We start from the raw sequence: 21863 nt of genomic DNA on the forward strand, positions 1-21863 counted from the left end.
GCAAAACCAGATGAGTGGGTAAAACAATGACTTCTGGTGTAGACAGGAGGATACATTTTTCTTCTTTAAAAACTTACACAGCAGTTTGGCTTAAAGTGCCAAGTTACATTTAAGCCTTCAGGCTAGTCTTAACGCGATGATAAGTGTCTGTTTTGGCTGAAAATACAGTTTAACTGTGACAGTGAGCCACACGGATAATGAATTGTGGGCTGTGTAAGCAGTGACGTTCAAGAGTTTACCGGCCTCCCTAAAACCAAACCTTCATCATGCTTTACTTGACAAGGCCTGGAGGCTACATGGTGATTCCTTGATTCCTAGCTGAAGGAAATGAAAGCACTCAGGAATTATGTGGTACTTGCAGATGGATTCATAGATGCGCAGTTTAAAAAAACAAGGGTGAGCTCAAAGACGGCCCTTCATATGTTGATTTAGATTAAGAGATAAAAACAGACTGCAGACGACAGATTAGGAACATAACTGCATGAATTTCCTCTGCCTTAATACTGCAGGTTGATCATAAACAACATGTTCTGTGTTTTCTACACAGAAAAGAAATATGCTAATCTGTCCTCCTCGTGTAACAGCATGGGCGCATACTTTGTCTTACATTTCAGCAAGCTCGTAAACAAACACATGGTGTCTGCCTCAGGTTGTGATTAATTAACCCTCCCTGCTCAGCTGTCACTCAAAACCATTTACTGTTCTCGCACTTAGACGCTTAGAGGATAAACACACTCGTATTTTTTAATTTACCGCCAAAAGGCCTTTAAACGGTTCCTTCATTTGGTTTTGGACTGAGAAAAATGAACAGCTAATCCTGAGAGGGATGCTTGCATTCAACAACCAGCATTCTAGAAAACCTGTTATGGCACTCAGATGTCATTTATAAAAAAATGATTACAGTGTTTATACTGAGAAAGTGTGATGTGGATAGACATATACAGCTTCTAACAACACAATCTTGTTGTTAGTGTCTTTATTGCTGTAGTTACATTTCTTATATTGTTGTGAAATTTCCAAAAGGACAAATAAACGTAAATTGCTTAAACTGTGTTGTAAAATCACTCTGGTCTTTGGATTAAAACACTTCTGTCATGCCTGCTGAGAAGATCAATGCCAAGTTATAGATGTTTAATAAAGAGTCGTCTGCCTCGTGACATTAAACAGTTCTTCTGTTTTCACTTGAGTAATTTATATCCTATTATCATCGTAGTAACACGTCATTCTGATTAAATTGTTTAGGACGTGACAGACCAAACTCCACTAAATGGCTCTTTGGTGTGAAATACACAGAGTATAATCTGCAGCTTACAGTCCAGCCTTTACAGGTGAAGACCTCGTAGCTGCACATCTCCTCTGTGTAGGCAGTGACCGCTGTCATGTGTATTATTAAGGGGTCTGTGGTACTCTGACCTCACAGAGGCTCCGGGGCTCTAACAGCTATGAGAACTTTAGCGAGAGCTTTCACAGCTGAATGAGATGGAAGTGAAATATGAAAAATAACAGAATAAACCTTCGTGGCTCAGACTGGGCAGCAGTGTGGGATAATTGGAGCACATCTGGCTTTAAAGAGTTATCAGAGCAAACACTTACAAGTAGTGTGAGCTGCTTTCTCGTAGAGCATCTGTGAACAGCTATTTTAGTTCTCCCGCCAGGAAGTGAAATACTCACCACTTGCATGTTGGATCATCGTGACCTTAAACTGGAGTTTAATTTTAGGGAGGAAGAAAAAGTTGCAGGAAGCAAAGTCTGGCAATTGAAAGATAAAGTTGTGACTAACATAAGCTGCCCTCGTGCGACAGCATGAGCTACAGTCCAGGTGGCTGATACAGCACAACTGTGCGACCCTGAGGGGACGAATCCACTGTGCATACTGTCATGAATGTGGGAAAAACAATGAAGAGGCTCCAAGTTATAATCTCAATTTCATGCAACATCTTTATTACTGCACACTGCAGACCTCCTCCTGTAAAAACAGCTGTTTGGTCTCTGGATGAAAGCCAGAGATCCAGCTCTCATCGTCAGTGACGATCCTCAGCATCAGTGTTTTGATCCGTGGTGAAATTACAGATGCTGACATGTAGGTGGTCAGGATGAGACTTCCATGGAGGGGTCTAAAAATAGCAGCTCTGCTGGAAGCAGTTCCGTGGCACACCGAGAGATGACCTCAAAGAGGCGAAATTTGAATCAGATATGGCTCTCAGTTTTTACAGATGCTGAGCCTTTTGATCGCAGCTCATATGATGGGACTGCTGTAAGTGTTTTCTGTGGAGAGACACAACAAGCAGCTCCAGCAGGGCCACAGGCTGAATAATTATAAAACGCTGTCATAGCTTTAATTTGATTTTTGTGCAAGGATTAATGAGAGAAAGAACAATGACATATGTAGTTTCATTTATCAGAGCACTCCAAATAATAATCAGAACAATTTGCATTTTTTTGCAGTTTAGAGAATCTTTTAGTGTCTAAATTTTTAAAGCGGTGTCATCAAAGTGTTTGAAAATGGAAAAAACTGAACATGGATGGTGACACGTTATCATTCGTGTCTTCCGCTGGTTGTCTGTCTTCCCATCAGCCTCCCATCTGCAATCGTGGACGTGTCATTTTTTTTCCATCTGCTAAGTGTCTCATTCATACCTGAGTGCTGGTAGGCCAAATGATTCATTTCATCAGCATTCTGCTTTTCAGTTTGCCACAAAACCACCATGACAGCGACATGCACAAAACCACAGCAGGGCATCACGTAGCACAATAAGTTGATTAGTTTCAATTAAAGATCCCACTGCTGATAAACTGACGGTGCCGCTGACACTTCCTCTAGTTGTGGGGACATTAAAAACGCATTGTTGTTTTTGCATCTTCCTGTTGTCGTTCTGGGTGTACAAATAAGCATCGGCGTCTTTTAGTCTGCCTCTGAGGAACCAGGTTGCCTACTTTCCTTTTCCAATTCTTTGCTCTGTTTTATGCAAGCTGTAATTCTTTGGGGGCAAAGAGGCGTTACAGTTTTTTTGTTTGTGTTTTTAACTTTCAGCAGTGATGAGATGATTGTGTTCTTTTTCCTGTCCTCGCGCAGCGATGGTGAAAGTGTCTAAACAAGCTCGACAGCGGATGTTAAATGGACTCACTGAGCCACACGTCCTGCACTTAACATTTAAACGTCATTACCGTGCACAGGCTCGACGCTCACATTTGACCTCGTGAATTTCACTCGTGAAACTTGAGCTATAGATTCGATTAAACACGGTGAGCAGATCCAAATTATGAGGCAACATTTAAACTGCTGCACATGAATGCAGCATAGTCAAAAATTAGCACAGGCCCTGACGTACGCTGTGAGAGATTAGACAACTCTAGCAAAATAAATCAATTATCAGAGTGTTGCAGAACAAATGTCTGCACAGTGAAAGAAAGAGAGTGTGTGCACGCTGGGGGCTATGCTAAGCTACACTGAGCACAGCAATGCATCAACGTGTCACGATTAGCTGACTAACCCAAGAAACACAGCAGATGGATGGTAGGAAGAAAAAGAATATTAATGATGCTAAACATTAACAGCATTAATTCAAAAACTGTAAAATATTTACGATTTGCCAGCATGTAGATAAAACTTGTAGTTTTATCTCTAGTACACGGGAAAATCTCGTGAAATGCATGCAGAAGGTTTATCTGAACGCTACGATGCTGGAGGGGGAAAAAAGTAAAGGTCACATCATGCGAGCGCCTCAGATATTTCAATTATCTCGTTCTTTCTTGCAAAGGCTGCAAAAGCATTTTCTTGCTGATTGGCTCTGTGGCAGTGTTGTTACCGTCACTCTCACAGAATCAAACTGGCTCCTGTGGAAAATACGCTTATTTAAGCATACCTCCCTAAAAAGTCTTGTGTCAGGAGGTCATCTTATTTAAAATGATCACACGGTGACGGCTGCATCTCACACACTGCAGACCGATCAGGAATGCAAAGATGTGACTGGATTTTCTGCTGATGAGCTTTACAGCAGCTCGGTGATTAGTGCCGTCACCTGCGAGTCAAACTCATATCGGTGCAATGGATCGTGCAATGCACCTGTTTCCTCCACCAGCCTCAAAATGTCTCTAATTTATGGTGTGTTATTGAGCAATGATGCCGTATCTGCGCAGGGCGTCACTCTGGACGAGATGGGGGACGTTACAGCACACTCTCTCGACAGGGAAACAAATAGTGCTGTGACACAAAAATAGCTGCACGAGGGACTTGGGGATACCAAATGTATTTGAGATGTTACTTAACCAAAAGAGGACGTGCAATATAGCATTAGCAACTTTGCAGAGGGAAATAATACAGCAGAGGGGAAAAGGGATGATAGGGAGCAACGGAAAACACATTAAAATATGGAGCAGAAGGGATTGTGGAAGAAGCAGGGGAATGAAGGAAATAGAAAAACATTTGACTGTAGTTATGAGGGATAAAAAAAAGAAGCTGTTCCCCTTTCCAACAGATGAAAGAGGAGACAGCTGTAAAGATAAAATAAAGATGAAATACTGTATTTAATTAAATTTATGCCGTAATGCAGAAATAGATGGGCATGCAAAGTCAGTTAGGCGGCCTTTGAGCCTTTTTTTTCCTGTGCGAAAGCTTCAGACATCTAATAGAAGTATTGTGAGGAAAATACGCAGAGGCATTTAATAATGTATGCTGCAGTGAACATAAGGACAGTGTTAAGTATTCGATGCGGTGGGAGCCGCGTATAAACCCCGGCTGATGTGATAGTTGTGACAGCAGAGGACAGAAGTGAGACAAGATAGCTGAGGAACGTTACTACTTTTAACAGCTGAGGCACACTGAATGGTAGGAAGGAGCCCCATGCAACTGCCCCTACACACACACACACACACACACACACACACACACACACACACACACACACACACACACACACACACACACACACACAAAATGTCATTGGAACTGAATTAGAACTCTCCAGAGGAATCTTTGCCCGAACGCAGCACTTCCTCGAAGGGGAGCGACTGTCCTGATATTTGACCTTTCTTACTCAGCTGGACCGTTTTTGACATTTCGGTCCGTCATTCCCTTTTTTTTCTTTTTCCTTTCTTGCTTTTCCCGCTTCCTGTTTTGTTTCAGACCAAAAAATATATATAAATTATGGAGAAATTAAATACTCCATACATTTGATAAAACCTTTTTTTATTTGGGATTTACAAAGTTGTCCAGTATTTGTACACAAGCGTCGATGAACTGATAAACTGCACGTGTGGAAGTAACCTTTGAAGTGTATTTCTTGTAGAGCAGCAAGATGAGGATGAGGATTTCTACTAAACACATCATGGTTCTCGAGTATGTGGAACAAGGTCTACAGATTAAAGAAATAAGGTTATTTTTTTAACTTAAATTAAATGCTGACATGATATAACACATAAATCATTACTGGCAAATAAACCCTGCGTTTACCCTTGAAGGAAAAGTTATGCACATTTAATCACGAACCTTTTGAAAAACAGAAGAAAAGTTTGATAATTACATGCTTTTTATCTGGTTTTTAAGTCTCCCTGAGATCTTTGATAATGCACGCACTTAAACCCTACAGTTTAATGACTTCTACATCCAGATAAATTTGACCAAATTTATTGCTAGGACCTTGGAAAGCAGTGATATCACTAAAAAGACCCTGCAGAAGGGTTAAACTAACATTTATCTGAATATATAAACATACAGCACTGCATAAAAGTCACCACGCATTTCTCTAAACTTTGCTAGAAAAGTGGCCAATAGGTGCAGCGATTTATTGAAACATTTGCAAACACATGGAATATAAGGTCAGTAAATATTTGCTGTGACCACTTTTATACTTTTTATATGTCCAAAACTCCTTCACAAATCCTGGAGAACTATTACTCAAGACCATCAGAAGAAAGTCTGGCTCCTTGGAAGCAAAATCTAATGAAATGAGGGATTTTTCAAGACATTTGCACAGTACTGAACATGTTCCTGGATGTGTTTAGTTTATTATTTTAATAAAAAACTACTTACAGCGTCCTGGCACAGTCTTCTCACTACATGTCGTGCAAGTGCAAATGCAAATGCAGCATCAGACACGTACTCAAATGTTATTCGAGATCTAATTGTTTGAAAAGTTTTTCCGTTGTTAAACTAAATTCTATTTCTAAGATGCCAGGTCTCAGCAATTACTCAGTGTTATCACAGGTACAGACGGATGAAGGTATGAAAATAGAGTTTATTTGTGCAAAGTAAGGTCAGACCTGATGGAGACAGCTGACCGTTTTAAATACAAACATGTTCTTAAAACACAGTCAGGTGGGAGGTGTGTGTGTGTGTGGGAGGGGGGGTATTTATGTGATTACTTAATTGTAATTTATGTTCTCAAATTGTAAAAGCAAATCTGAAAAGCTGTGATGATGCTGCCGTTTTTTGCAGCGAGCACAAAGATAATATTTGCTCACGCACAAAAAGATCTGTGTTTATGCCAGAGGCGTGCTGCTTTTGTTCAGACTGTTTCTCTGAATCCCTTCTACCCCCCTTTTTCCAACTCACTGTCTTTCTCTGTAGTCTCTCACTCAGTACATAATCAGCCTTTGGACTCTAACCAAAGCTGAAAAAAATGCAACAGCTCAAGTGAGGGATGAACAAATATACAGATTTTTTATGTAACGATGTATCGCTGCCTTATTGTTTCGATTAAAAAAAAAAAACACAGGAGGATTATTAATTAAAAAAAATCATGTGTTTTGTGTGGTGATAACAGAATGAAACCAAGGCTTTTTGGAAGACATCACAGTGACAATTTAAGCATTTTTATTGCTCTAAGTGGATAAAACCTAACAAAAAAAGGATGAAATTGCTTTTTAATGCCTCACCAAAATGTCACCATGTCCTGTTCGTGTTAGTGTGAATATAAAACAGATTTCATTCATGTCTGGCTGCTTCTCTCTCTCTCTTTGTGTGCATGTGTGCATGAGACTGTGATTATCCCACTCACTCGACTGTGTCCTCCCAGTTACACCAGTGTCTCTGATCCAGCTCTTGCATGTCCAGTCTGAACTTGCCCAGGCAGAAATCCTCAATAGCGTATTCGTAGTGAGGTCCGCAGCCCAGCGCTGACACACACTGAGACGCTGCTGAGAGAAAGGGGAGGGAAGAAAAGGGAAGGACGGCGTTAGAATAATGAAGGAAAGTGGGCTGAATGTAAGTTGGATCGCAGCACAATGCATAATTCAGTGCAGGGCTAACAACTTTTTCCAACTTTTAAAAAGTGTAATGCAAAGAGCTCTGGCCGCAGCGGGATGACGGCAGAGGGCAACACTCAAGAGAGCGTCTGTAACTGCTGCCACCTTTTGTGGATCAATGCAAACTGATCCATTTCCCCATCTGTTGAAGATGACAGTCTGCTGACACAGTGTAAGCTTTATCACTGCCGTACAAGACCTCCAAAACCACAAACAGACAGATGAGAGACAGACGAGACGAACTGAACACCAACGTTTCCGGTAAATTCTTGGTGGACATGAGGGAGAGTGCTCCAGATGCTGAGAGGGACACTTTGACATATTAACAGAAGGACTGTGTGACAAATGATGTAACGCAGGTAAGAAAGTATGTGATGGCAAAGATGTTTGGTAACACCCATTCAAGATACAGTAGTATCGGTTAAAAACGACATGTCGTAAAAGAATAATGCGAGAAGACTGCAGCAGTGGTAAGCTCAACATAAAAGCTCTGGGCTTAAGGAAATTGGTAATTTCTCTGCATTCAGAGTATCAGTGCTTTTACACCTCACTAGTTAACTTTTCAACCTTTGTTTATTTCCCTGCCCGTGTGGGTGTAAATGCTCAGATTATTCAGCCAAATTACTCAGAAACAAACAGGGTGAAGAGTCACAAGGTCAAATATAAAACCTCACCTGCAGTGACACGCTGCATTTCAGAAACGTTAGGCTGAAAATGCAAATGAGATGTTAAGTATCAGCATTTTCACAGATTTGTAAATTTTTGTTATGCAAGAGTAAAAAAAAGAGTTTCAATTTGTTGCAACGTTGAAGCCCCAGCTTGTTATTTTTTTATCAGTCACAACAGAGACGAATAAAACTGGAAGGTTTGTTGAATGTAAGTATTAGGAATTAAAAACAGACTTTAGAGTTCGGGCGTAAAAGTAATTATGTATCGACCAATGAAGGCCATTAAAGGTAAAAAATGTAGAACCGACAATAAATTGATAACTACATTAATTTATAATATTATATTTTTAAGGTGTTCTTCTTACATATCTGACAGCTTCAGCTTTCTTTTTTCGTCACAGTCATAAACTTGACAACTTGAACTCTTTCTGACCAGTGTTGTAATAGTAATTAGTTACTTATTACTGATTACTTCTAAAAGAAAGTTATCGTTGCTTTACTGACTACTTATTTTCAAAAGCAGTTAGTTACTTTATTACTTAGTTGCTTTTTAAAAACATGATACACAACCTCAAGACATTTCAGGCCAATTCAAATTTTTTCAGCATAACCCATCATATAAGGTTTAATCAAAACTTGTTTTATTAGTTTTGATCTTTTAACTTTAAGCATCAAGCAAATTCTGCAAATTTTCCAGCAAACTTTCAAACAGATGCAAGTAAAACACAGCAAAAAAAAATAAAATCAAAGGCTCAGCAACACTGAGTCCCATTGTAGAAAGAAGTTTTCTTCCCACGCAGAGTGAACAGGGGACTAATGTTTTTGTAGTAATGTCAGTACTTCCATACATCCGTACTCCTCCATATTATCTATTGTTGATCTACACACGTCTTTTGCTGCCATGGACGTTGCACGCTCATACGTCATTGTCATGAGACACTCTCACAAACAACATCACGGTTTTCTAACGCAGCGTGCTTATGAGAGAGTAACAGTAATCTAATTATTTGCAATAGTAATCCCTTACTTTACTCGATACTCAAACGCATTACTTTTAACACGTTACTGCCCATCTCTTTTTCTGACACTCTCTACTGATCTTCCAACTTGTATGTGACACTCACATCACTCTAAAGCACATCTTACTCATAATTACTCATAATACTAATTATTAGTGCTCACTCCCCGAAAATAACAAATGCATAATTTAAACACGATAACCTTCTACTTTGACCAGCATATAGAGACGTCTCTTTTTTAAAGGTAGACACTACCAATGAAGTCATGTCTCAGGACGGAGATTTTCCACATTAAAAGGTCTCCCACAAAACTGCACAACTAACTGTTAAAAAAGAGAAAACAATATATATTTCTACAATAAATTCCACGGCGGTGTTTTGCTAAAAGAAAATACTGAATTATCATGACACAGAAATCAATCTTTTTCATCGTTCTTCCTCTTCCTGTTTCCCTCCAGCGTTTACTGACTCCCTAAGCCTTTTATCACCTTTCGTCTTGTTTTGCGTTCTTATTACAACCGCCTTCATTTCTATTCAGCTGTTTTCCTTTTCCCAGTGAATCTTCTATATTCGTCTCTATTAATCCCTCCTTTGGCAGCTTGCTGAAATCTTATTACTTCTGGAGTCTTCTAGGAGTTTTGTGAAGTGGACAAATCATTTTGTGAATTTTAGTGTACTTATTAGGACTCATTAGTAACAACAATATAGAATTTTGAGATATATGCAAACACTTTTTGATCTTACATCGCTGTGTGCTTCAGAATATCTGAAATTAATAAATGGAAACTATATTAAGGTCAAGTCACAGCTTTAATTTACATCTATTGTTAAAATACCAGAAAGTATCACAATTAAACACCTGATGTTTTTGGGCAGCTGGTTGTTGTTTCGGTGCTAGTTAATGCAAAGGAGAGCCCACAGGTGATTTAGACTGGTGACTGGTTGTAGTCTGCTAACATCAGGAGTGAAACTGGTTTATTTGTAAGAGAATAAGTTCCATTTTTTCAAAGCACTCAAACAAACACTGCCACAAAAATGAACAAAAAACATGAAGATGAGCACAAGCCTTGTTGCTTATCTTAAAGAAACACCTTGATGGCAGCACAACAAATCAGGATTGTTCTGTAGGAGAATTCACTGCATGATGCAAACCCCCAGCAACCCACACAAACAAACAGGCCAGTTGCACAGAACGTGTTGTAAAGAGGAACATTGTGTGTCCTCAGAATATCCTCAAGTGGCAGATCTTTGGGGAAGCATTTGACTCAGCGTTCTCTTAACAAACTCTCTTTGGAGCGTCTAAAGGTTGGTCACAACAGCGCTGCGAGTCGTCTCAGTATTCACAAATCACACCTTCGCTAATTCAGCTACCCTGGATCCCCATCGAGTTCAGGGTCCACTTTAAGATTCTTTGATTATTTGACTTTTAGAGCTGTGTGTAGCGGTGACAGGCCTGTTGCAACAGAGCCTTTCCCAAAATAATAATGGATTGGATTTATATAGCGCTTTTCAATGCCACTATTCATTCACTCTCGCATTCACACACTGGTGGAAGCAGCTACAGTTGTAGCCACAGCTGCCCTGGGGCAGACTGGCAGAAGCGAGGCTGCCATATCGCGCCATCGGCCCCTCTGGCCAACACCAGTAGGCGGTAGGGTAAAGTGTCTTGCCCAAGGACACAACGACCAGGACAGAGAGCTCGGGGATCGAACCGGTGACCTTCCAATTACAGATACGCTTCCCAACCCCCTGAGCCATGTTACTACGGCAGAACAAAAATGTATTTTTTCAACTATTTCAAGTTCCTTCCATCACAGGAGGAGCTGGGTTGACATGATTTAGTAAGCATCTGCCTCTGTAACGATGTAGGATGCTTTCTGGCTGTCTTTTTCCCAGTATAATATTAGCTCATCATCTGCATGAATTATATGAAGTGAAAATAAATAAGAAACCCCTGTACGACTTTTTATCTTTAAAAGCCTTCAAGGTAAAAAGGTCTGATAATGGCAGTAAATACATGCTTTACACAGAGGCGATCTATTCCACAGAATAGCTTCTTCAGAAGAAACTAAGACTTGAGACTTTAATTATTTTCTATCAAAAATGAGCAAGTTTACAAATAAACTTAAAAAGTAAGACAATTGATTGGTTGATTACTTCTTTGTTGTAACAATACTCTTGGGAATAAATCTTATACTGCTGTAAGGAAAATGCAACTGTGGGTTGCGCGCATGACATTTATTACAACTACACGTGTCAGTGTTTGTCTGTTGGTGCAGAGCAAAGGGACTTTGGGGCACTACACAGTATCATCATGAGGATGGTTTAAAAACAAATCTGTACAAAGTGGAGGAAATATGAGCAAACAGCTTGTGTACATTCACACTAAAAGTCCCGCTGTGAGGAAAGAGGATGAAAAGGCTCACACGACCGGATTCAAAGATGGTGATCAAAGAGTAGGATCAAGTGAACATGTTTGCGAGACAGAAATGGTGTAGAGAAAAGAAACGGAGGCTGAAACAGAGAAATAGAGATTTTTCCATATTTTTTTCTCTATCACATCCTGACAGTAATTCCAACACTTCAAACTGACCAGAACAGAACACAAGCATCAGAATGCAACCATTTCAGTATTTTCTGCACAGAGTTATTGCTAGGTTTATAAAACAAAACCAGTTTGTTATGGTTAAAAATAGATTAAGCACAAATATGCACTGGATCCCAAAGTCCTGACTCCCACATGTTGGACTCCCTTATTTTCCACTATGATTAATAAAGGTGGCTCTACTCCCTACTCCCGTTATTAATGATGAATGCTTTCGTTGGCCATAAATTGTGTTTTCCACACTTGTCCAACATCTACATAATTCTTCATGATGCCGTACTGAGGACGGGGTTGCTGCTGATTTCCACTGAGGAACTGGCACAACAAGCAAAACTGTGACCATTTACAGTGGCTGCCTTCATTGTTTAAACAAAAGTGAGGTGTGAATCCACACAAGTGCCTGTTGAGGATAACTAGTTTGAGTAAGTGCCCCAAAATGATTCCCATCCAAGTGATGGGGAGTTTGAGTGTCTGTAGTAAATATGAAGGGATGAAAGGATGATTTTCGATGATGTTATTGTTGAATCAGGTCTGTGCAGGGAGAAGGGAAAATCATTTTTAATTTACAACACAAAAAATGATCCGTTACATCAGCCATTGGTTGGTTATTGTTTTCATCATAGCTGCCACTGAAATTTGAAACTGAGACAAACTGGACACTCGTGAGCTAAAGATGATGTTCCTTTTCTTCTCTGATGGCAGATGGCCCCGCCCCTCGCTGAGCCTGGTTCTGCCGGAGGTTTCTTCCTGTTTAAAGGAAGAATTTCCTTCTCACTGTCGCCAAGTGCTTGCTCATAGGGGTTCGTCTGATTTTGGGGGTTTTGAGGCAACTGTTTTTGTGATTTGGCACCAGTAGAGTTGTATCCTGCAGAGAATGCAGCTTTAAGGGGCTTCTGCATTGGTGTTGTTAGCCTTTTAGCCTTCTCTTACATAAAATGTATGTTTCCACACTCCTCAAACCTTCACCTGAAAGCAAGCGTATGCAAATACTGAGCACAATAAGCCTCATAGTGCATAAATTGGTTGGTCTCTCTGTTTAAATTTACATCCAGCAATCAGTAGTGGTTGCAAGACCCTAAGACCATGTTCACACGATAAATTCCACAGTGAGTGGGCTAACTCAGCTAACTGATTTGTGAGAAAGCCTAAGAGAAGCAAGAAATTACATACTGATGTGTACTAAATCAATTCTGTATGGATCACAAGTATAGTATGAGGTATTATTTGACCACTACTAGCCAAATTTGCACACACAGTAAGAAAAGGGCCATATTGCACATTTGTCACATGCAGACTCATTTTCAGCGTAGACCTGTCACGTTTTCGACCCAGTTTTGCTTCATTCTACCAGTTAATTTATCGGGTATTTAAATACAGGAACTGCTGCCAGTATGAGACCTGGGGAGGCAGCAGCACTGTGGCCAAAAACCTTCCATTAGGTTGTCTTCAACCAGAAACAGAGTGGTTGGTAATGTAGCAACAGAAGATATCAGCATTTCCTGGTCGTGTGGAAACTCTACATTTATCTTCCAGTCCAATGGAAAAACAAACTCAACTTGGAATAACATTTATCTGCCTGATCTTTTCTTGGGTAACTTGACAAATAGTTGGACTGAAATATCCCAAAGTGTCTTTGATAAAAAGTTTTTTCTTTAACACGAGATGCCCTGTCCTGTTGCTCTAACATGTACCTCTTCTTGTCAAATCAATTTTATGTTCCAGACACACAGAGCAAAGGCAGAACATGATGAATCTGAAGGAAAGGTCGTGATTGACTGAAGATTTTCCCATTTTCTCCCGCGACCACGTATTGATTTCGAGCTGCAACTAAAAATAATGCCACCTTTCACATCTGCACCTTATCCTCCATCCTCAGACAAGAAGCAGACGCTGGAGACAAATTTATTTCTAGAAATTGATTTTCTGATTGTAAAAAAGTTTTTTCTTTACCGTGTTGACTTGCCCTTCCTTCCTGTAATTTCCTCCTGTTTGATGGAGGTAATTACTTCCTTCAATCATTCCTCTTGTTTAAGGGGAAAAGTTTGTCTCTTCTGAGTTGGGATTATTTAAAGTGAAGCAGCCTGAAATGTCTTTTCCCATGAATTAAGGATGTTGTTATAGGTGCAAGTATGCTGTTGATCTTAATTAGTAAGGGTAACTAATACATAAGAAGATGGCATAGTTTTCCATGTGCATGCCAGTGTCTTTGACCTTTAACACTCCACTATTTTTTCTTTGTCTCTAAGAATCTGATGCTGCTTCAGGAGGCTCTGTTTATTATGTGTGCGAGAGAGATAGCATTGAACTATCTATCTATTTATAATCTGTTTTGCGTGCTCATCATCATGCAAGATAAATAAGTGACTAAATTCAGAAAGACACTAACAACAAGCCTTGCAGCGAGACAAAGGAGCTGCATCTCACAAACTGACTGCTGAAAGAATGTATCTGTTTGTGTTTATGTGCTTCACAGTTATGATTTTGACCATCAGATTGCCTCAGAGCAGTGAATTTTCACATATGAAATGTTAGTGAATGCCCAAACACACAGGTCCTGACGTCTAGCTTCACAGTTCACAATCTGCTGTTGTTCCATCACACTGCAAAATATTTCAGTGTTTGAAGTTACGCAGAAACAATATGTGAGAATCAAGCAGGAAATTAATGCAACATTAAGGCAGATAGTTTAACACAGAGCAGAACACCGGTAAAAAATTCAGGTCCTTCATTCAAAGCAAACACAGAAAGAGGAGTGCAGGAGCAGATGACGATATTCTAGTCAGATGAAGTAAATGTCTAAATATAGATGAAGCCACACTTCAAAACATGTTGTCTGTGGAATTGGACTTTTTTTATTTCATTTTTCTGCTCTGACTCATTCCCAGAATGTAAAAGATGTTGAAGCTGTGGAAAATTTCCTTTTTAAAACATTTAATGAATGAGTGAAAGTGGAAGACTAGTTTTTCACTGGGATGTGAAAAATCTCCCTGCAGTGCAAGATGTTTCCAGAACATTACACAGAATCCTCTATGACCCCATTTTAGTTTTAGACACAGTTTGCAAATAGTTTTATAACAAACCACATTAGAAACCATGAACACCAGGAACCACCAGCCACGACAAATAAGCATGAATAAAAATGTAATCTGTAGCATTTTGTTAAGTCAGAGATTGTTTTCTCATGAATTACTAACATGTTCCTCGGCAGCATCCGGCAGTGGTACACACAGCAGCAGAGCTTGGCAGAGGAAGCAGCTCCTGGGAGTAAAATGCAAATTCAGTGCAATGCTTGATGATGGCTTGATGAAGCAGATTGGGGGCATTTTCAAAAGTTTCAGCTGTGGCCTCTGCAGCAGACAATTTGATCTCCTGTGATTGGAAAGCATGCCTGTGAGTGTGGGAGGCAGACAATACTAGCCCCGCAATACTTCCTTCACCTTATCGCCATCCTGTGAATTTTATTTGTGACAGACTAAAAGTTACTTATGTATCTCTGTGTATTTGTCAGTAATAATGTGACTGTCATCATCAGCCTGTTAGAGCTAATGTTTCTGAAACTTTGTCTCAGGCTACGTCCACACGCATCGTTTTCTCTCCGTTTTGGCCTCTCGTCCACACTGAGATGGCGTTTTCCCCAAGGAAAAACGCAGCGTTTTGAAAACGCTCTTGAAAACGCATACATTTGAAGACGGTGCGTTTGTGTTGCAGCGTGGACAGTGAAAACGCAGACTTTCTAAAATGATGACGCATCATGTGATGCAGTCATGTGACCAATTAAAAAAAGATAGCGGAGGACATTATACAGCAGTTGTTTTGTTTGACAGTCCTATTAAAGATTAATATCAGTCTGCACATGCTGCAGAGAGCTTTTCTTCAAATTATTTAATTCTCACTCACTTTTGCAACTTTGTACTTTTGTGTTACTTGCAGCAACAACTCCGCCTCATTGTGAGTCCATTTAAAAAACTCGCTGCTTTTCCTCAACATTCTGCAGCGACGTTTCAAAGAGCCGGAAAGTAAATAAGCAGCAGAAGGAAATGAGGCAGGCCGAATCTTCTTGCGTTTCACGCATGCACAGGACTGGAACGTAAGTGTTTTTGGCTGTTTCAATGTGGACGCACAACTCTCTGAAAGCGACTAAAAAAGCACTAGTGTGGACGCGCAGTGTTTTCAGACGAAAACGCCGTTTTCAAATCTATCCGGCCTAGTGTGGACATAGTCTCAGTTCCCCCTCAGCTGTTCTGCAAGTTTTAGTAAGTGTTCCCACATGTTTGTGATGCAAATAAGAAACTACAGCTGACAGGAACAGTGCAGGTAAACCTGGGGTGTAAGAAATCAAGAATAATTATGAATTTATGGATTTTTTTTTTTTAAAATGAACCAAACCCCAGTTTGGCTGCAGAAGAAATTTCACAACTGTGAAAGTTGAAGCAAATGGATGGATTAAACCAGCTTGTTTCAGACTCTGAATCAACTGAAAAGCTGCACAAAGTCTTGGTATAAGATAAATAATGTTTATTTTTTAACTGTTAACCATGCAAAGCTACTATAAGGGTCAGCATTTTGGTTTTACTTCCAAATAATCTGTGCAAAGAACCTCTATATTTGATAGCTCTGTCACTTTATCTTTGCAGTCATCAATATTTTAAGTGACAGACGTGATGAGCACAGCTACAAGGACACAGGTGGTTTAAAGTCCAGCTAAAGCACTTTGTGAATGATGGACTCTTGATACACCGGCTATAGCAGATGTTCTGCAAAAGATTCCTCGAGGACAGAGTTGAGTCACGGATGAAGCCGTTTTCTTCCCGTGTGGAAGTGACAAACAGGCATGAGAGAGGCAGCCAGATGTTTGCTGTCAACAGCCTGAAGACTAATTAGATCGCGAGAGCTGATGTTCACAAATGGACGGGCATTCTTCTCTCTGTCACTCCTGTCTGCTTCCTCCTGTCTCATTTTCATCATTTTCTCAGCGATGATTCATGGAGAAGGAAGTCTTTATCTTTGGCCTCTGTTCAGAATTTTTGTTTTGACCAATGCTGCTTCATAACCCAGCTTAATAACAAAACACCCACTTCTTTGACTTTAAAGCACATTATATTCATGAATCATCTCAGTTCAGGGGGCAGTGGAGGATAAGAGGAAAACAGAAGCCTGTTTCTCTTCCCACCTATCTGACGGCTCAATTTAGATTTTATAAAGTTAACCAGGTTTTATACATATTTTTATAAATGTACACACATTCAGCGGCTCCTGTGCCTTTGTTCTCACTAGGAAAGTTTAGAGAATGTTTCTGGTAGCACAGTTCAGTAAACTTCTAAGAAAAATCAATGCGTGTTCCCTTTTCTGCAGGCAGAAACATGACCAGAACCACAAGGATACAGCAAATGGAAAAGTAATATTAAAATCAGAAGCCAGTTTTTAACAGCTTTGAATGCAGGTCTCTGTATGTGGACGGTGAAAAGAATGTTTGCTGAGAGGCTAAAATCCCACAGAGACGTCTCACACGTCGCTAATTAGTTGTTTTATGGCCCATGTTCTGACATGCACATATTTTAAAAACAACCAGCTTATTTAATTAAGAATCATGTAAAAACATGTGAGCCCTGCTGTATTTGGACATGGAAGTCATGCATACACGGGTAAATGATAAGTAACCGAAAAAAAAAAACCCAAAACCTATTTAGTCAACAGTGATTGGGTATTAAAAGATGACTGTGACATCACTGATTAGAAAAGCAAAAATTACAAACTTTGATGTTTTGCAAAGTTTGAAATAGATGCCACTAAATATCTGGTTTTGTTTTGTTTGTTTTAGTCTCTATGTCTCTCAGTTAGTTACTGACCTCATCACAACTATACCTTTGAAAATCTGGAGCAATCTGCAATATGTTTGCACTGAAGCAGAAATTATTTCTCCTCCACTTCTTGGTTTTTTTTTTTTACTTTGCCTGAAATACAGATAGTTGAACAGAAGTAGGCCAGTTTATGAACATGTACATAAACCCCCCCAAAGACAAACAAACATGTTCCCACAGGCCAAACTTGTGGGGGGAAAAAAAATCCCCTTCCCAGATTAGAAGTGACACTCAAATCAAGTGAAAGTCAGTAAATTAGCAGTGTGTGTGACAGATAAAGCATCGTATGGGTGGTGTGATGTTGTTGTATTAATGGCAGCCCATCTATAGCTTTACCAAGCTTTCATATTTCCATTAAATGAATATGTGATACATCGTATGAAATTATATATACAACTAAGAAGTCCCTCAGCTAAACTTACTTATCTCACCTCTACAACAGAAATACAGAAATGATCTACTTGATAATATGTTATACAGAACCAATGACTTGTGGAGTCCACAGTTTCATTACTGTATTCCTGTGATATAAATTATAGGTCTCAGAGAGCAACAATGAAATATGAAAGCAATTTTCCACACGTTGGCCACAGTGATGTGAAAATTCAAAATGCCAACCCTGAAGGTTGTGCGCTTATGTGCTACGAGGTGTGTAATTTCACCTACCACTTTATGTTCGACAGCTGATCAGCGAGTGCTTTTTGAGACCACACAATAGGGCGACAAAGCCAGCGGAGTACTTACATGTATAAAATTGGCTGTTTACCACAGCTGGATACAAATGAGCTGGATGAAGTGAGTCATCGCTGCTTGCTTGTTTTCTGGTGAGCAGTGCGTGAAGTATGTGACGAATTAGCAGAAAGGAACGCCGGTAGCGATACATCAGCCGCCGTCATTACATCTTGTTACGGCCTCGCCTCTAGCCCTGTCACTCACACTCGCGTACACACAAATTAGTCCTTTCCTCCACCTCTCTGTCCTAATCAGACAGCTGGAGACCTCGAGGGTAGGAACTAACATCCTGGAAAGTTCTCAGATAATTGAAGTGAGAGACAGAGAGAACAACAGAGGAACGATTTCCTTCAGAGAAACCTCGAGCGTAGCGCAACGTACACACGACCCCATTCACAATGCAGTGACTTGAGATGACCGTGAAGCTCGACAAGCCCCTCTTTCTCTCCCAGGTACTCTTATCGTTATTATCAACGCTTGAAGCTGCCACAGCAGCAAAGAAAAAAAAAGAGCTGAAGAATCAGAAAAATAGATGCATACACACAATCTCACCCACTCCCACACCCTCCTACACACTCACACACACAAAGGCTACAAAAGTGGCTTTGTACAAAGTGCTTTCAATTTTCACATCAAACAATTACAGCTTTTCATGAGTGCTTTCAATTTAGGGGTTTAATAAAGGCTCTGGGTTTTTAACCTAAAGAGGCTGAAGTGCTTTTTTGTTTCTACTCTATTGTTAAGTTTGAGGATAATTTAAGAATTTTACGACTGGTTCTACTTATTATTTTGCATCAGTTGGTACATCATTACTTTATTTTATGCATTTTTATGGTTGTTAAAGTTCTTCTTATAGTATTAATCCAACATTTAGATACGACATTAAACCTGAACGTTTGAATTTAGATAAGAAAACTGACGCCACGAGCATGGACGATATGTAGCAAACCAGTTAGCTGAGCATAGGAAAACAGAACATTTATGACAAAGAAAAGAATATAAATGACCATTGTCCATTTCCATATTCATATTTAAACTATTTTTCTGCAAAAGAAACAGGAAATCACTGAAGATCTGTTACTGTTAAGCATCACACTCAGCCTCCAGCTCCAGTAAAACACAGCGTGCTTGTGCTTCTCAGTCACTACTCTGTGTAGAGAGCTAACAGGACCCTACCCCGAACTTACTGTCAGAATAAAAATAAACAGCTCAAACACGTCGCCTGAATATTTTATTGGTGTTCTTTTCGGATGTAATAATACGGCAGAAACAGGGGAAAACTAGCAGTAATAAATAAATGAAAATAATCAGAAAAATGTGCTTGTTATCGTTACACTCGATGTGATTAATGTGATTAGATAACCCCTGCCTGGAGATCTATATGGATTTGTGGTTCATATGAGCGCCGATATAATGAAGTGGATTCAGGCTAAGCTCTCTGCATCACTGTTTTGAACATCATGAAAAGTGGTCAATAAATGAGATTTATTTGTATTTATGCTCCCTCACTGTAAATAATAGTCCCCCATAGATTTATCAAACCATATTAAATGCCCAGCAACAGGCCAGGCAACAAGGCACGGTGATAAATAACTGCATGGTTTCCCTCATAACAACACGATTTGTGAAGGCTAATGAGATTTTTATCACGGGGATTAGACTTCAGGGATTGTTATCTATCCCATGTAAGAACCGCTTTGATTGCATTTAAAGTAGTCAGGTGTTTAATAAACACTAATGCGTGTACACACACGCACACACTCAGAGAGATGGAGGGAGAAATTGGTTCATATCCCTCTATCAGAGCAGGCCTTGTACGCTGCTTCCATGAAATGCTTATTGATTTTGCATCTTCTGCTTTTATGGATTTTAACAGTCTTGTTAGAGCATGTTCACAGTCTGCAATCAGGCCTACATCTGACTTCTTTGCCTATGATCATTTTCTTCTTTCATTTTGATGTTGAAATGTGTGATTAGCATCCACAGATGTAAAAAGGTGCTTTAAAACTACCAGATAGCTCCTGCCTGGTCCTTTAGACAGGCTCTGTGACCTGCTGGTTCATTTCTCGTGGTATCCACTCTGGACTTACACTTGCTGTAAGGAAATATATCAGTTCTTCTTTCACGCTGCCAGCTTCAACACACTCTGTTACAAAGGGTTAGTAAGTGGGAAACTATTGGGGTTAGGTATCCATCCCCACACAGTTTTAAACACATTCTTGGTGTAATCGATGTAATGCCGACAGCTGGCTGAGTGCTCTGCCAGGTGTCAGGCTGACACCTTCATGCACACCTTGCAGTGTTGCAATTATTTAAAAGGCGTGCGTGTCCTTGTGTGTGTGTGTGTGTGTGTGTGTGTGTGTGTGTGTGTGTGTGTGTGCATTTGCCCATCACATTTAGCTCTGTCAACTTGAGTTCCATTTGTCACCAGCTAGTCATTACAGTGAGCCGGGCTTTCATCACAGATAAAGGGCTGCTCAGACTGGCCGGGCCTCTTCGGTAATAGCGCACAATAAATACTCTACATTAATGAAAAACGGCACACAACAATCGGATGAGCGGATGAATGCTACAGTAACACATTATCTACAAAAAACAAAGGGCAGATAACAGGAAGACATAAGAATAAAGACATATTCTTCTTCCTTGGATCGACTTCTATTTACCAGAGCAGTTATACACAGTGCAGCAGTGCATGAGGAGTGTGGCGATCATTTTAAAGCATCCTGTAAGAGGTGGCTTTAAAATGAGTGGAATTTGGGGAAATTGAGTTTGAATTCATATCATTTTTGCTACATTTTGTATTCTGTGCATTTTATTACTCACAGTTTACTTATCTTAAACGAACAGTAACATATAAAGGGTTCAGGGCTGACAGATCACACTGATAACATCAAATATGATACCACTGGTGCTGCAGTTACATATCTCTGACACATTGCAAAGAAACTGAACTGAATTTAAGGGGAAAAAACTGCAAAAACACTGCAACATTGTAACCTCACTGCAGAGCATGCTGGGAAATATATGCACATAAGCTCACAATGATTGTAAAAACTTTGAGATGAACAATCTGTTTTGTCAGTGAAACTAATGAGCATATAATGAGTCATAGTTGAATATATTTATGAAATGTATTAAAGCTCCGGTTTGCTTGTTTATTTTCATTGAAGCAGTGGCCGCGGCTGATGAGCAACAAGCAGCCACACAAGGACATGTTTATAATGACCAAGGTCTCAGAGCGAGTAAGAGGAGAATCAGGAGTGTTAATCGGTGTTTTGAGCCTCGGGAGGAATCGTGCCACTGAGTATGAGCGAGAGCGAAGACTGCCTCTGATGCGCTCGAGAGGAAACGTTGACAGCAGACACTGATGTGACTGAAAAAACTCAAAAATGAAGCCCCTTTGAGTTACAGGTTAAAGAATAGATTATAGTTTGGGTTTTTGATTGAAAGCTCGGTGTGGCTGAATCTACACAGTGTGCATGTGTGTGCGCGCGCGTGTGTGTACTGTGGAGTGATTTAGAGAGGCTGTCAAGAGAAAGAGACACAAAAGGAAGCACCGAGAGGCAGAAAGCATTTAACAGCCAACAAACAAAAGAGAGCAGGCTTGTAGTGGATGAATGCAATTATACAACACATCAGAATGACTTTAGAGAGAAAGGTGATAAACACACACACACACACACACACACACACACACACACACACACACACACACACACACACACACACACACACA

General features: G+C 40.0%; 1 protein-coding gene across 2 annotated transcripts in view; it reads right to left on the reverse strand.

The window, feature by feature from the left end:
- ramp1 (receptor activity modifying protein 1) overlaps positions 1 to 21863 on the reverse strand; it is a 60607-nt gene that overhangs the window by 16472 nt on the left and 22272 nt on the right. The window contains exon 2 of one of the 2 annotated variants that reach the window (XM_005925948.3): positions 6996 to 7134. In XM_005925948.3, coding sequence (XP_005926010.1) covers positions 6996 to 7134 — 139 coding nt within the window. The remainder of the gene's footprint in view (positions 1 to 6995; positions 7135 to 21863) is intronic. The other variant, XM_005925949.3, reaches the window with a different exon arrangement.

This window comes from Haplochromis burtoni, unplaced genomic scaffold (assembly GCF_018398535.1).
Source record: "Haplochromis burtoni strain Fernald_Lab_line unplaced genomic scaffold, NCSU_Asbu1 Contig_74, whole genome shotgun sequence".
Lineage (NCBI taxonomy): Eukaryota > Metazoa > Chordata > Actinopteri > Cichliformes > Cichlidae > Haplochromis > Haplochromis burtoni.